The sequence below is a fragment of the Dendrobium catenatum genome, unplaced genomic scaffold, assembly GCF_001605985.2.
Source record: "Dendrobium catenatum unplaced genomic scaffold, ASM160598v2 fragScaff_scaffold_104, whole genome shotgun sequence".
NCBI classification, from domain to species: domain Eukaryota; kingdom Viridiplantae; phylum Streptophyta; class Magnoliopsida; order Asparagales; family Orchidaceae; genus Dendrobium; species Dendrobium catenatum.
Window position 1 is genome coordinate 187772 of NW_021318566.1, and position 15234 is coordinate 203005.

Here is a 15234-nt window from a genome sequence, read left to right on the forward strand (position 1 = left end):
CAACAATTGCATCCAACTACCATTGAATAAAAACTAAATAAATTCAAAATTAATTTTCATTTTTCTTACTATTTTCAACATAATTTATGGCCAAATATCATATTGTAATAAATGACCAATCGAATTAAAATACGATAACTTGGAAATGTGTTTGGGCATTTACTATAAAGCAGAAGATATCTTAGCATAGAGCATTAAAGTCAATCAATTTTAATAAAAATGGCAATTCTATCCTTATTTCGTCTGTTGATCTCTCTTCCATTAGTAGTAAAATTAATAACTTATTATTAGCACTTTTATCACGTTGCTTAGTTCATTAAAAGCCAATAAAATAATCCACTCGCTGTAATCCATATTTTTTTTACTCATCCTGTATTCCGAAACAAACGCCAAACACCAAATCCAACCAATCAGGTACCGAAAAAAGGAAGCGCACTTGGTTGACAGTGTATCCATCTCCGTATAGTAGAACCTCATCTAAAACCTTCCATTGGGCCAATCTAATAAAAAACTAATACTTCGATTGGGATATTTTTTATTACTATTTTTTTTTCGTTTTTTTTTAAATTATACTACAAAATTGATTTAGAAAAAAAATTATTATTTTTGATATTATATAAGCAAAATATAAATCAAAATTCCTTAGTTGATAGTCAAAGCTTCCAACCAACAGATTAAGGGTTCGTTTGGAACGACTTTCTTACTGCTTCTTAAAGTGGTTTTCAAGTATAAAAATTTTAATTTTTAAACTAGAAAGTTGTTTTAAGAAGCAATAAAAAAACAATCACAGCTTTAGACGACAACTTTTTTCTAGTTTTCAGAAGATTTTTTAACTAAAAAATAGCTTTACAAAGCTGTAAGAAAGCTATCCCAAATGAAGCCTATATAAAGTTGTCCCAAAAGAAGCTTAAGAGGCACTACTTAAGCAGTGCATTGAAGCCCTAAATTATCCTTAGCGCACTAAGGTTCTCCTTTAGGAATTTAGGTTTTTTTTTTTCAGGGCGTTATATCCTCTGAAAAAATTGTTAAAAACTTGGGCGTGAACGTTTGAAGTGGCCCCAAATGTTGGGTCTAAATAGCGAGAAATTATTGCATGTGTAATCCATATATAGCTTGTATCGAGACTCCAATCAAGTCAAGCCACATAATTTGTACATAAAATATATATAATACGCATTTTGTAAAAGTCACACTGAACTCCGCGCTTAATAATTTATCCTAAATAAAAAGATTTTGAGAAATTATTCAGTGCGGACGTCGAACACAGTTCATTAGTTGGAGACCAACCAAAATACGTGATGTCAATACTATCGAACTCGATATTGAACAAGATACCAAACTAAAATGGCATGACATATTCTAATTGATCTCTGAAAGAGATTCAGAGAATAATTTGCCCAAAACTCCAATCCTAGAAATCGCAGCCGTGGATCGTAAATGGGACCGCATGAGAATACAGTCGGGCCCACTGGACCCGCGTGACCCGCGTCGAGGTAAACCCGTAAATCCGGAATTGAAATGCTCCGAACCACCAACCCAACAACTCGCCCAGACCCAAATTCGTTCCTTTCCCTTCTTCGCTCGCCTTCTCTCATCATCTCCATTCTCTGTACGGTGTACTTCGGCCGGATCCCGGCGATCTCGAATCTGCCGCCGCATCTCCCGCGAGCTTGATCTAGGAATTAATTTGCTTTATCTTCTGTTCTCCCATCGGTATGGAGGACTTGGGGCTCCTCGCCCGGGACTTTGGCATGAGGCCCCAGGGCAAGTCTGCTCCCATGGCGGCTTCTAGATCCTCCGTTCCGGTCGGATCCGTCCGAACCCCTTCTGCCGTCCCGACCTGGAACAAGCCAAGATCCGGCTCGTCTCCTGATGATCCCCTCTTTGGTGGCGGTGGTGGAGGGGGTATATCTGCCGATCGAGTCCCTTCTTCCTACGAAGACGTGTTTGGAGGGCCACCCCAAAAGTCTTCCTCTCCACCTTCGATCGACTCAATCTTCGAGGGGTTTAAAGATCCGGTGCCGCCGAAATCGTCGTCTTTGCCTGTCTATGATAAGCCCGTGTATGATGACGACATATTCGTTGGAGTTCCTGGGGTGAAGAGCTCCTCGTCAGCCAAGTACGTTGACGTATTCGCTTCTTTGGGTTCTGCCGCGGAAAGTGTTTCGTCTCCTCCGTACGAAGATCTGTTGGAGAACCTCGGAAAGGGAATGCCGGATTCCAAGAGTGCAGGGGAAATGCGATCATTGGAGAAGAAGGATAAAGATTCTTCCGTTTTTGAGGAATTGTTACCGGGCTTTGGTGGGAGCAGTCAGCCACAGAAGAGGTAATTCTCTAGACGCATAAGGTGATTATTTGTTAGATAAGTGTTCCATTCCCAGCTGGCACCCCTTAAAATTGATGTTTGGGTTGTTTAGCTAAAACGATTTTTCTTAACTTTTGCCTGGTTGAGTGGTGAATTTTTCATTTGAACATAAATCTGTAGCTTAATGTTGACTAACTGGCCTTTGAGCTTTGTCTAGTGTTCACATTGTTGAGAGAAACGGGGCTGCTTTCCCATTTTTCTTGGCTTTTAGGACTAATATACTTGTTTGATTCAAGATAGCACATGCTGCGATGCTATCTGCTTTTTGATATGGAGCTCAGTTGAGGGTAGCTACCATTTTTTTGTGTTCAGAAGAGCAGTGAGGATCGTTTATCAGTTTTAAATTGGATGAATATATTGTGTTTAAACCAGAGGAGATCTGACATTGATGAATTGTACTTTTTTTGTATTAAATGAGTTTAATGTTTGCCTAAATTAAAAATTAATAAATTGTGAATTGTAATTTTTTTTTGTGATTTGTGTGTTTTTCTTGTGTATCTTATCCTAGGTTTGGATTAGTAAAACCTTCAAGTCCAACATATTAGTTGGAAGAAATTGTGGTAAGGGAAAATAAAAAGGAAAAATCATCGAAAAACAAATTTTATTCATATATATATATATATATATTACAGAATGTGTGTTGCTTTATGCAATTAAAAATTAATGCTCCCTGAAATAACGCAATACCTTCAAAAATAAACTTTCAACTACTTCTCTAGCTGGATTGAAGGTTTTATGTTTACTTAAATAATTTCTTTATGGAACTCCTGTTGACCATGGATGTCCTTAGGAATACCTTTATCTGTATTTATCAAGCACTTAATTGACTTTTACAAATGCATTTTTTTTTCATGTTTCTAGAGATCTTCTCTTATCCCATAGTGCCCATAGTGCCTCGTTTACAGTGATAAGAATGACTATGATACTAAAAAAAAAGAACTATACTTTAATATATTGTTAATGTTATAGTTTGCGATATATAATAATAATAATAATAATAATAATAATAATAATAATAATAACAGTATATGAAAGCCCTGTACAATGATGCTCTGATTATTTGGTCTTGTTCTGCATATAGTGATACCAAACTTCAGTCATTTCATTGTTACAGATGCAATATACATATTACACTTGTTAGACAATAATTTAATTTAAATAAACTTTTTTATTTCCTATTTTAATTTTATTTTCATTGGTTTATATTTGATGCTCTATCTTTTCCAGTTTTTGGACTGATAATTTTGTTTGTGATTTGATTCAAAGGTTTTCGTCATAATTATAAGAGGTAGGATTTACTGAGATTTATTAGTCTTATTGTTATTCTTTTCATAAAGTAAAACAATTTTCTAGGATTAGATGGGGGCATTTAAAGAATATTAACAAAAATATTTTTGGAAATAAGATTTTAGATCTCAAGCTTTTGTCTGTGCATGAGGATGCTAATATTATGTGGAAAAAAGTGGCTAGTGATATTAAGAATATTGCAAAAGATGTCCTTGGAGTATCAAAGGGAAAAGCTCCTAATAGTAAAAATAGTTGCTGGTGGAATCCTAATGTGCAAGAAAAGATTAAAAATAAGAAGCTTTGTTATAAAATTTGGTTTAATTTTAAAAATTATGATAATTAGGTGGATGAGTGGCTTTACCCTTAGAGATAGGATACGAAATGATCATATACGTGAAAATGTTGGAGTAGCTCCAGTAGAAGATAAAATTAGAGAGAGTCGCCTTAGATGGTTTGGTCACATAAAACGGAGGCCTTCCGATGACCCAGTTAGGAGAGTAGAGGTATTAGATTTGACTTATGTTAAGAAAGGTAGGGGTAGACCTAAAAAGACTTGGTTAGAAAATATTAGGAATGATCTTTCTTTATTAGATTTAAACGAGAATTTGACTTTTAATAGGACACAATGGAGAAAAAAGATTCATGTAGCCGACCCCACGTAGTGGGATAAAGGCTTGATGTTGTTGTTGTTATTGTTATTCTTTTCATAATGTACTCTATATCTGTTGATCTGCCTGTTGGATGAGTTGTACTTCTAAACGGTATTATAGTTTAATATTTTCACAAAGAATATTATAATGTAATTCGCTGTGTTACATGCTTTCCTTTTTCCTTGAATAACATCAACTGAACTTTTATAGTTATAGTGAGGTCCATGTTTCTGAAGTTCTTCCCGTGTTGCCTCGCTTACCCCTGTTTCCTTGCTTAAAAATTATGTTTGGTTTTATAGGCAAGAGCCAGTGGAAAACCACCAAAAACCAGCCAAAGCAACTGCCGCCATACCAGGTGATCCATTTTTAGATTTGCATTCTACTTCAGTACATCAATCTTCTGGGTCTTTTGATGATCCCTTGGAACAAATCAGCCTGTCTATGGGCTCTGGAAGCACAAATATTTATTCTTCTTCTGTTGGTGGGGCTGTTTTTGATGATTTTGATGGTCTTGGGAAGTCGGTTCCCTCATTTTCATCTGGGGTCACCGAAACAAGAAAGGATAAGATTCCTTATGAAGTCAATCAGAACACTAGCTCTGGATTCAATTTTAGTGAGGAGACACATCAGAGATCTCCAGTTGATACGATTGAAAATACTACATTTAAAAGTCAACCTACCAGAGCTTTTGAATCTCAAAATTCTGCTGGTAGGAATAGTTCTCGAGCGTCGAGTACCTTTGAGCAAAACTTTGCATCAGAACAATCCTCAAAATCCCATCAACATCCTGAAGCCGTTGATGATTTGTGGCTCATTGTTTCAGAAATTCCTCTTTTCACAAAACCTACTAGTGCTCCACCACCTTCTAGGCCACCACCTCCTATTAGTGGCAAGAAGTCACCATTTGTCAGGATAGATGAGCCTGCTTCACCTGGTATAAGTGGCAGGAGAAAGGACGCTGATTCATTTACACAGCCTAATCAAAGCTACTTGTATTCCAGTAACTCCGTAAAGAGATCTAATGTTTCCTCGATAGATGAACTGGAAGATTTTACCAAGGTTAAGCCACAGAAATATCCTAATGAACATGCTGAAGTTTTTCCCTCAGAGGAGGATATTGATGCAAATTTGAGGGATGCAATGGGAAAAGCTGAGGCAAAGTTTAGGCATGCTAAGGAGGTTAGGGAGAGGGAGCGGGATGCAAAATCTGCTAGAAATAAGGATTATGTACCTTATCAAAATGTTGAAACCCCAACAGCAGAACCTCAATACACAGAAGATAGAGAGAAACAAGAGCAATTGGATCGGGAGCGTTTACAGAGGGAAAGGGAGGAAAAAGAGGAGCAACAAAGGAAGCTTGAAAGGGAAAGAGAATTGGAACGGGAGCGAGAGAGGGAAAGAGCTAGACAGGCTGTGGAGAGGGCCACACGAGAGGCACGGGAAAGAGCAGGTGCAGAAGCTAGACAAAAAGCAGAGAGGGCTGCCGCTGATAAAGCACGTCAACAGGCAGAACGATTTGCATTTCAGAGGGTAGCTGCTGAAGCACGTGAAAGGGCGGCAAATGAGGCAAGGGAACGAGCTGAAAAGGCAAAGGCAACTGTAGAAAGGGAAAAAGCCGCCGCCACCGAGGCAAGAGAAAAGGCTGCTGCAGAAGCAAGGGAAAAGCTTTCTGCTGAGAAAGTTGTAGCAGAGGCACGGCAGAGAGCAGCAGAAAGAGCTGCTGTTGAGAGAGTTGCTGCTGAGGCTCGGGATAGAGCAGCTGCTGAAGCCAAAGAGAGGGCAGCTGCTGCAGCAAAAGTAAAGCAAAATAATACTGATGATGATCTTGAGGCTTTTTTTGGCATGGGGTCTCGAGCTAGCAGTGCACCTAAGCAAAGGGCAGCAACCTCGGTAATAGCCTATGTGGGGTTTTTAGCTTCTACATCAGTTTTATAACCCTACGCTGTTACTTATTTGGCAGTGTTTCAGGACAATATATTTGATTCACAATTCCAAAGCAGAGGAGCTCCGGAAGCAACAAGGAGTAGTTCCTCTAGTTCAAATGCCAACTTGAAGAAGGCGTCTTCTGTAACTAATATTGCAGATGACCTGTCTTCCATTTTTGGAGGTATTCTCCTCCTTTAAATGGAGTTCGCATTTCAGCTACCTCTTATTCTTTCAACATCACTATTAGCAGTAAGAATTACATGTATGATTACCCTTTCTTTACAGCTTCTCCATCACATGGAGAATTTCAAGAGGTTGACGGAGAGACTGAAGAGAGAAGGCGGGCTAGATTTGAAAGACATCAGAGGACACGTGAGAGAGCGGTATGCACTTTTTGTATTGTTGTTCTCTGACTGTTACTTAATCTAATATAGAGTAGAGACCTGCATATGTAATCTTTACTAGCCACTAAATTATATTATGGAAGAATACATTGGTGATCCAGAGTTTTCTATCCAGGCAAAAGCTCTAGCTGAGAAAAATGAACGTGATATGCAAATGCAAAGGGACCAGGCAGAAAGACATGTAAGCCTTTTAGTCAGATGACTGTCACATTAGGATTTCACGAATTTTAAAACTAGCGTCTTTTCAAGGGAATACTTGCAATTTTAATGCTAATAGACCTAGATTAATCTGGTAAGTCTGTCTTGCCATATTGTTGTCATTTTGGTTATTGTGTTCTATGCTGATCTCAGAGAATTGCTGAAACATTGGATTTTGAGATAAAGCGTTGGGCTGCTGGTAAAGAGGGCAACTTGCGTGCTTTGCTATCAACATTGCAATATGTGAGTTGTTTTCAAATATTCTTATTTTTAATGGCATGCATCTTTTTGATGATTGGATTGTTGACTGTTTTATTCACGTGTTACTTTTCACATTACACGTATAATATCATTTTCGGTAGCAAGTATTTGCAGATGTTAGTCTACTGGGTTTTCGTTATCTTCATTTTATTTATTTAAGTAGGTCTTTGGTCTTTTTTTAAAGTACTTGTGTTTCTTGAGTTTCTGAGTAATTTTTAGGATTTCTAATAATTTGTTGTTTCTTCAATTATCTTTCATCTTTTTATTTATTGTTTTCTCGAATTTTGTTTACGTTGGACATTGCCATGTCCAGTTATTAAATTTTTTTACCTTTTTGAAGCCATAATTTCTCGCTCTATATTTTGTTAAAAAATTGTTTTTGACAACATGACTTAAAGCTAATTAGCCATGGTTGCATTTCCCAAACTCTGCATTGGATCTGCACTTCTAGTTATATTCATCTTTCAAGTGTAGGCATTCCAAGTGGAGATGCATCTCTATTTGGTATATGCTGAATATTCTCTGATAGGATGGGACACCATGTTGTTATAATTTACTGCATTATATTTATTCAAGTTGGATGGTTGAAGCCGAGGAATGCATCAGGCTTGTTGTGTGATAGAAAAGTCTCCCTCAAACTTAAGGAAAAATTATATAAGATTGTGGTGAGACTTGCATTAAAAGAGAAGCATAATATGAAGTGTTGCAGAGATGAGGATGCTCAGATGGAAGAGTTGCTTTACTCTTAGAGACAAGGAGACAAGATATGAAATGAGCATATATGTGAAAAGGTTGGAGTAGCTCCAGTGGAAGATAAGATTAGAAAGAGTCGCCTTTGATGGTTTGGTTACAAAAAATGACGGCCTTCTGGTGATCTGGTTAGGAAAGTAGATGTATTAGATTTGGCTTATGATAAGAAAGGTAGAACCTAAGAAGACTTGGTTAGAAAATATTAGAAATGATGATGTGAAACAAACAACGGAATTGCAGGATCTTATTAAGAAATTTGTTTCCACAATGAAATTATAACATTAATGATTTACTAAGTTAGGATTTTCAGTTTTCGTAGTTATTGACTTGTTCTAGCATGCAGTTACACATTAGATTAACAGAGCAATCCGAAATAATGGCAAGAAAATAGTAAACAAATATGCGATTAACAATAATCCACCACTTAACAATTAGAACTTTCACCTTAGAGTTACCCTCTCGATCGTTCTTTGGAAGTAGGTTTAGCGGAGGACAAAAGTTAGCAAGCCTAGTGATGCCACTGCAAGACAGTGGATGCCAGAGGTTTTGATCCATGAAGAGTTGGTTAGAGTTGGAGAGACGGGTGGTCGTCCTGCGATCTTCCATGATCCTGTAGGTTGTTGCTCTTCGATGACGTTCGCCAAAGTAAAGAGAATACGCTCCACGTATTCTTCGACGGTGCATTAGGACCCAAATCCGGAATCGAAGAACAGTGATTGAATGATGTCGACTTCCTCTTGAGAATCGTAAACGAATTCGTGATCAACTTCCGGATCCGCCATGTATTCTTGCCTGGAGATGAGGGAGCACCAATGGAGAGAAGAGGGAGAGGAGGTGGCGGTTGGAGGGGATGGTGTTGGGTTGGCTTGAGGAATTGGAGGGGAGCGGCTGGAGGGGAGCGGCTAGAGTGGGGAAGCACTTGGGGGAAATTTAGAAACCTGGAATTAAATTCAGGTTTAAGTGAAATGGGAGGGAATTAATTTGAAATTTAAATTAATCCATTAAAGACTAGAGGCGGCAAGGGAGGAGGGGATTGGGGCTGATTTAGTGGGGGAATGAGAATTATGATGGGGACATCAGTTGGAAAGTCTACGTCGACGTGGCCGTAGATCTACGGCCACGATTTACCCGATGTATTTCTGATTTTAGTATGATCATTTTATTTTGATGTATTTTTATTTCTGCACTTTTCCCTTTTTACCCTTGCTTGAGGGATTGAGTCTTGTAGCCCCTCGAGGGTATTTTAGTCTTTTATTTTATGACATTGTAGTAGGCTATTTATAGCCTTCTTCTTGTACTTTTGATGGTTAATGAATGATATTACAAATTTTCTTGCATTGGTCTTCTTGAAGCTTTCTTTTGTAAGAGCTTGAGAGAGAGATTGAGAGCTAGGTGGAGCCTAGGAGAGGCCACCCGTCGTACCCAACAGTCTCCACCGGTGGCTCTTGGTTTTCCCTTCGTCCTTCTTTCCTTATCCTCCGTTTCCACCTCCGGCCATTCATCCACCACTACAAATCATCCCCTCCTAACCTCGCCTCCCAAAATCCATCTTCTCAAAGAAAAAACCGCCCCCTCCCATTCATCCCGCCGACCACCATCCTGACCGCCGGCCTCCCCGCTGTCCACCGCCCCTCCCTTCCACCCATCACCGGCCCCTCTCCATTCCACCTCCACGAATTTCAGATTTTGAAATTCAAAGTGAAAGTTTTCATTTTTGTCCGACGTCAAATTTGGAAAGTTTTTTCATGCTATTTCAAATTTCAAATTTGAATTTGAGCGGATTTGAAATTTTCCTCATTTATTACACGGAGCGGATTTGGAAACCCATAACTTTTCCTCCCAAAATCCCCAATCCCCTCTCTCCTTGCCGCCGACCCTATCAATGGGCCCCTCTCCTTTAATGCTTCATGAAGGGGATTAATTGCAAGGTGTTCAAATTTCAAATCCATTTATTTTCCCTCAAAACTTACTCAAATCTGAAAATAATTTCAGATTTATTAGTTAAAACAATTTCTTTCCCACCCAAACCTAACCCCTTCCAACCCTAGCCTTTTCCCCTCTCACAAACCCCGGCCTCCCTCCTCCACCGTCCACCTCTTCTCTCCCTCTTCCTCTACGATGTTCTCTCTAGCACTTGGCTTATGATGAGTGGCCAATCCGGAACTTGAGTTTGACCTTGCATATCAAGACGCTTCTTTGAGAAGAATTCACCTAGCCTTGGACGGAGCAATTATTGGAAGGTACGTGGGATTTCTACGTCGTCTCTCCGTGAAGGTGATTTTTCTTCCTTGATTCTTTTACTTTCGAATTCCAAATTCTTCGTGAGAATTTGTTCAAAGCAAGATATTGTGTCTACTTATTGCCATCCACTAGTATTCGTAGGAATTGTTACTTCTTTGCTTTTGGATCTCGTTGTTAAACAAGGATTATGTTGGAAACTATCCCGCATGCATTGCTTTAATTTTCCTACGTGTTTTGATTCCGCTTAGCATTTTGTGTAGTTTGGCCTAAACGGAAGTAACCGTTCATTAGTTTTACTTTGTTGTTTTAATCACTAATAACGTATTCTGAAATTGATCTCAAAATAATTTGTGCAAGTTTCCGAATTATGCATGTAGTCCTGCATCAAATTAAATTGGGAGAGAGAAAAGTCAAAAATCTGAAATTAATTCTCAGATTTAATGAAATTGGAGGGAAGGATTTGAATTTGAGTTCAAAGGATTAATGGGAGGTGAGGAATTATGGGAGGTAATTAGAGAGTCTTGATTGAGGGCAATTAATGACAATTGGAGAGACAGAAGCAAGGGGAAGGGGGCCGGCCATGTAGAGAGGGGAGAGAGGGATTTTGTTTTAATGATGTGGTTCCCAAGGATTAATTAGGGGATTTAGATCAAATCTGAAATATTTTTAGATTTTATTCAATAGGCAAGTTTCCTAAATTAAGTCCAAGCCTTTGGAAAGTATTTGAATTTCAAAATTTGTTTGAAATCCAAATTGGAAACTTTCCTAAATGTCTTGAGCTCATTTTAGGAAGGTAGTAACTCCCCCTTTTTTTTTTTAATTTGAAATTCACAATAGAGCCAAGGGAGCCGGCGGGTTTGGGGCTTGGGAAAAGGGGCGGCGGGATGGGTGGTGGCCACCGGTTAGGGAGGGAGGCCGGCGGCTAGGGAGGCCCTGGGGCCGACGGGATGGGCTTTGGGAGGGGATCAGGTATGGGGAAATTAAGGGGAATATTGGAGGTAGTGAGGAGAAAGAGACGTAGGAAAAATAGATAACTCAAAAGACTAACCGAGAGCTCGGAATCCACCGGCGGCTGTCAGGTATTGCAAACCACCCTCCTCGGGCTTCTCCTCTCATGAACTCACTTAGAAATCAAAACGAAGAATATAAAATTTTTCATTCAATAATTCATCATTAGAAAATAATACAAAGACTAGGCATTCATATATAGGCCTCCAAAGCACAAAATGTAAAATTCACAAATGCCCTCAGCTAACAACATGACACAAATTCCTCATAGGGGTACAAATGGAAAACTAAAAAATAAATATAAGAAATGCACCAAAACACAAATAAAAACTATGAATCGTAGCTGTCGATCTACGATCCTACCGATGTCGAAATGTACGGTGGATGTCCTCATCAAATGATCTTACTTTTTTAGATTTAAATGAGAAATTGACTCTTAACAGGACACAATGGAGAAAAATGATTCATGTAACCGATCCAATGTAGTGGGATAAAAACTTGATGTTGTTGTATATTCATTTTCTAATAAGTCATGCTAATTGGTTTATCCTTTAATTGATTTCGAACCCTTTTTATATCCCTTCGAAACAGCATTGACCTGTTTTTAGCTTGAAATTGGACTTCTAAGGCCTTCTTATCTTGTTAGATTGGAAAGCTTATCTAATCTTAAATTTACGTCTGCAATCTTTATCATTCGTTCTAAAAAATTTACTAGTTAAGTAGTCCAAAGCTTTCTGCTTTATGAAAGTTCATGAAGTAACTTCCTTACACTGATGTTTACTCATGTTATGCTTTTTTATTTTGTAAAAGTCTGATTTTAACAAATATCATGTACTAGGCTAATCCTGTCCTACAGTTTGTAGGTTTGTAATGTCCCTCCTTATTTTTTCAAGGATTTATTTCACTTCTTAGTCTTACATTTGCATTGATTATTTATGAACATGCTTAAATTTCAAATTAAGTTAGTTACATTTGGAAGTATTCTTCTGTGATTGTCCATGGCATTAAAATATTCAACCACCTATTGAAAATGCATTAATGTGGAATAATGTGTAAATTGTATTTATGTAGTGCAATTGTAGATCTTCAAGCTTTGTTGTTGCTAACTAATAAAGCTTTCAGGTGACTTTATTTGATTATTAAGCTTAGGATAATTTTACATTAATGAAAGTATGTAGCTGTGCATATATGTGTAGTGTGTTGTTTTTTGTAGTACTTGCATGATGTTTTTGGTTTGTGTGTGTGAGTGCTCCGTTATGAGTACTTTCTAGGGATATCATAAGGTAGGTTTTGGCTTTGGTAGTTGAAAACTTATTTATTTATTTTATCTATAATCTATTTATGCCTGGATAAGGAGATCCTTACCCGATTATTTCATTAAAAAGAGCAACTACAGAAGGTGCCAAATAGTCCGAAGACTATCAAACAAAAGTACTCATACAACTCACCAAACAAGTGTATTCCTTCATCTTAGCTCTAAAATAATGGAGCCCCAACCATTAACTACATGATCCCAGACTGCAAATTGATTGGCTTTTCCACAAATATGATATATACCAACTTGAAGTAGCCATATAAGTTGTCTATCTCCTTTCAGTAAGTAGAAAATACCTCTACAGCCAGCAACACCTGTATTTCCGCCAATCAATTTATCCAGTCAAAGTAGTAGGCAAATTAAGTGCCCAGGGGCTGTAGGTTAGCCAAATGGTACAGAGAAATACAGAGAGCCTCTTCTTTTTATGCTGATACATCAAGAGATTAACATTCTTGAAATGATAGACTGACGGACACTATATTGAACAACTCTCCTAATTGCTTCCATGCACACTCATCACCTGACTTAGATACGGAATGCAAAACAATTATATGCTTGAAAAGGTTGGAGTAGCTCCAGTTGTAGATAAGATTAGAGAGAATCGTCTTAGATGTCTTGCACACATAGAATATTGGCCTATGTTGACATAAAGATAGAGGAAGACCTAAAATATTATGAAGTATTAAAAATAACATTATATATTAGATTTAAATGAAAATTTGACTTTTAGTAGTACACAACGGAGAAAAAATATTTGTATAGTTGACCCCCATGTACTGGGATAAAGGTTTATTGTTGTTGTTATTGTTAAACTCATCACCTGACTGTTTAAGAACAAAAGCAACATGTTTATCTGCTTGACAAGTGGTTTCATCCTATTTTACTTAAAATAGCACCAAGTCTCAAACAAAAGAGATAGTGGAAGAAATTCTCTTTTACCAAACAAATAAGAACCACCTGTAGCAGTGGACAAAACAAAAGGAAATTGGACTATAAAGCCTAAACAAACCCATGGAAAAACCAACTCTCATCTTCCAAATATCAAGCATGTGCGCTGATCCTCTCTGAATCAAGTGATCACTTGAGTATTTTTTTAGGCTTGTTCAACCTGATCTTGGAAGAGTTCACTTATTTTTCAATCTCGTAAACACCACAATTTGGAATATCTCATCATCAATCAAATGATTGCCAACTTCAGCAACAGCTCAATAACAACAAAATACTGCCGTGAAATCAATCCTCTTTCCTGCAGGCGTTCTACTATTACCAAGATCAGAAGCAACTCCTGCATCCTGGCACATTAGTTTCATTGTTTTCCTATTTTATTGTGTAAAAAATTGAAGCCAGCCTTGGCTACTAAGGGCCCATCCCTTGCTGACTTACTCCTTATCAACGAGTGAAGGCAATAGTCGCACATTCTCTGCCACGGCAGAAAGAAGGATCTGAGAATAATATAATCATTTGTAAACAACCCTTTAGCTGCTCTTTGGACGCATGAATCATATTGGCTGCATTGATTATAAGAACCTCTTTAATGTTCCCTAGAGAACTTCTACAAGTAGAAAATGATATCGTATACTTGGTTAATCACGTCTAGTTCCGGACTTCTGGGGATTAGGTGGTGGCGTGATTGAGAGTTGACACTTGTCAGTTGTCACTGTATGAGTTTAATTGCACAAACCCAAGTTCATCATGCTTTATGGTGCCGAATGTTGGCCATTAAAAGAGAAGCATAATACTAAGTTAAGTGTGGCAGAGATGAGGATGCTTAGATGGATGAGTGGCTTTACCCTTAGAGATAGGATACGAAATGAGCATATACGTGAAAAGGTTGGAGTAGCTCCAGTAGAAGATAAGATTAGAGAGAGTCGCCTTAGATGGTTTGGTCACATAAAAAGGCGGCCTTCCGATGACCCGGTTAGGAGAGTAGAGGTATTAGATTTGACTTGTGTTAAGAAAGGTAGGGGTAGACCTAAAAAGACTTGGTTAGAAAATATTAGGAATGACCTTTCTTTATTAGATTTAAACGATAATTTGACTTTTAATAGGACACAATGGAGAAAAAGGATTCATGTAGCCGACCCCACGTAGTGGGATAAAGGCTTGATGTTGTTGTTGTTGTTGTTGTATTATATCATTGTACTTAAGCCTATGTTAATAGATTTGGCCTATGTTAAGAAAGGTAGATGTAAACCTAAAAATAATTCGTTAGAAAATATTAGAAGTGATCTTTCTTTATTAGATTTAAAAGAGAATTTGACTCTTAATAGGACACAATGAAGAAAAAAGGATTCATATAGCCGACCCCACGGAGTGGGATAAAGGGTTGATGCTGTTGTTGTAGTGATATTCTATCATTGTACTTTAGCAAGAATAATGTAACAAATTAAATTTTATTCTAAATTTAATCATTATATGCTTCTTGATGCATGTTATCTTATTTTCACAGATTGTCTCAAAATATTAGGGGAGGGTGTTTCTAATGTTTCCTTTAATATAGACGCATATCTTTAAATTCTTATTTTTCTGTCTTAATTTTAATTTTTTTAAAACTTTGGACTTCACAAGATTGCCTAATTTATCTTTGCATGCTACTTGAATAAAAATATTTTAAGCAAATTAATGCCAGATCCTGCTATAAAACTATTTTAATAAATATAGAAAATTTTGAAGCTTTTCGAAAATATGCACGCCTAAAGGAATTGTATACATCATCACAATCATTAGCCTTACTGCAACTATTTGGGGTTGGTTTTATGAATTCTCAATTTCTTTGTATTGAGTATTGTTTGAGGTGATGAAAATAGCGAGTTTGACTTTATATTTCTC

At 37.6% G+C, this 15234-nt stretch overlaps 1 protein-coding gene across 1 annotated transcript in view; it reads left to right on the plus strand.

Annotated features, from left to right (window-relative positions):
• The first annotated feature begins 1524 nt into the window (after positions 1-1524).
• The window catches only part of LOC110104399 (auxilin-related protein 2), a 35214-nt gene continuing 21504 nt past the window's right edge, over positions 1525-15234 (plus strand). Inside the window, exons 1-6 of the mRNA XM_020833482.2 lie at positions 1525-2326; positions 4602-6192; positions 6271-6409; positions 6514-6611; positions 6748-6813; positions 6984-7073. Coding sequence (XP_020689141.1) covers positions 1716-2326; positions 4602-6192; positions 6271-6409; positions 6514-6611; positions 6748-6813; positions 6984-7073 — 2595 coding nt within the window. The 5' untranslated portion in view covers positions 1525-1715. The remainder of the gene's footprint in view (positions 2327-4601; positions 6193-6270; positions 6410-6513; positions 6612-6747; positions 6814-6983; positions 7074-15234) is intronic.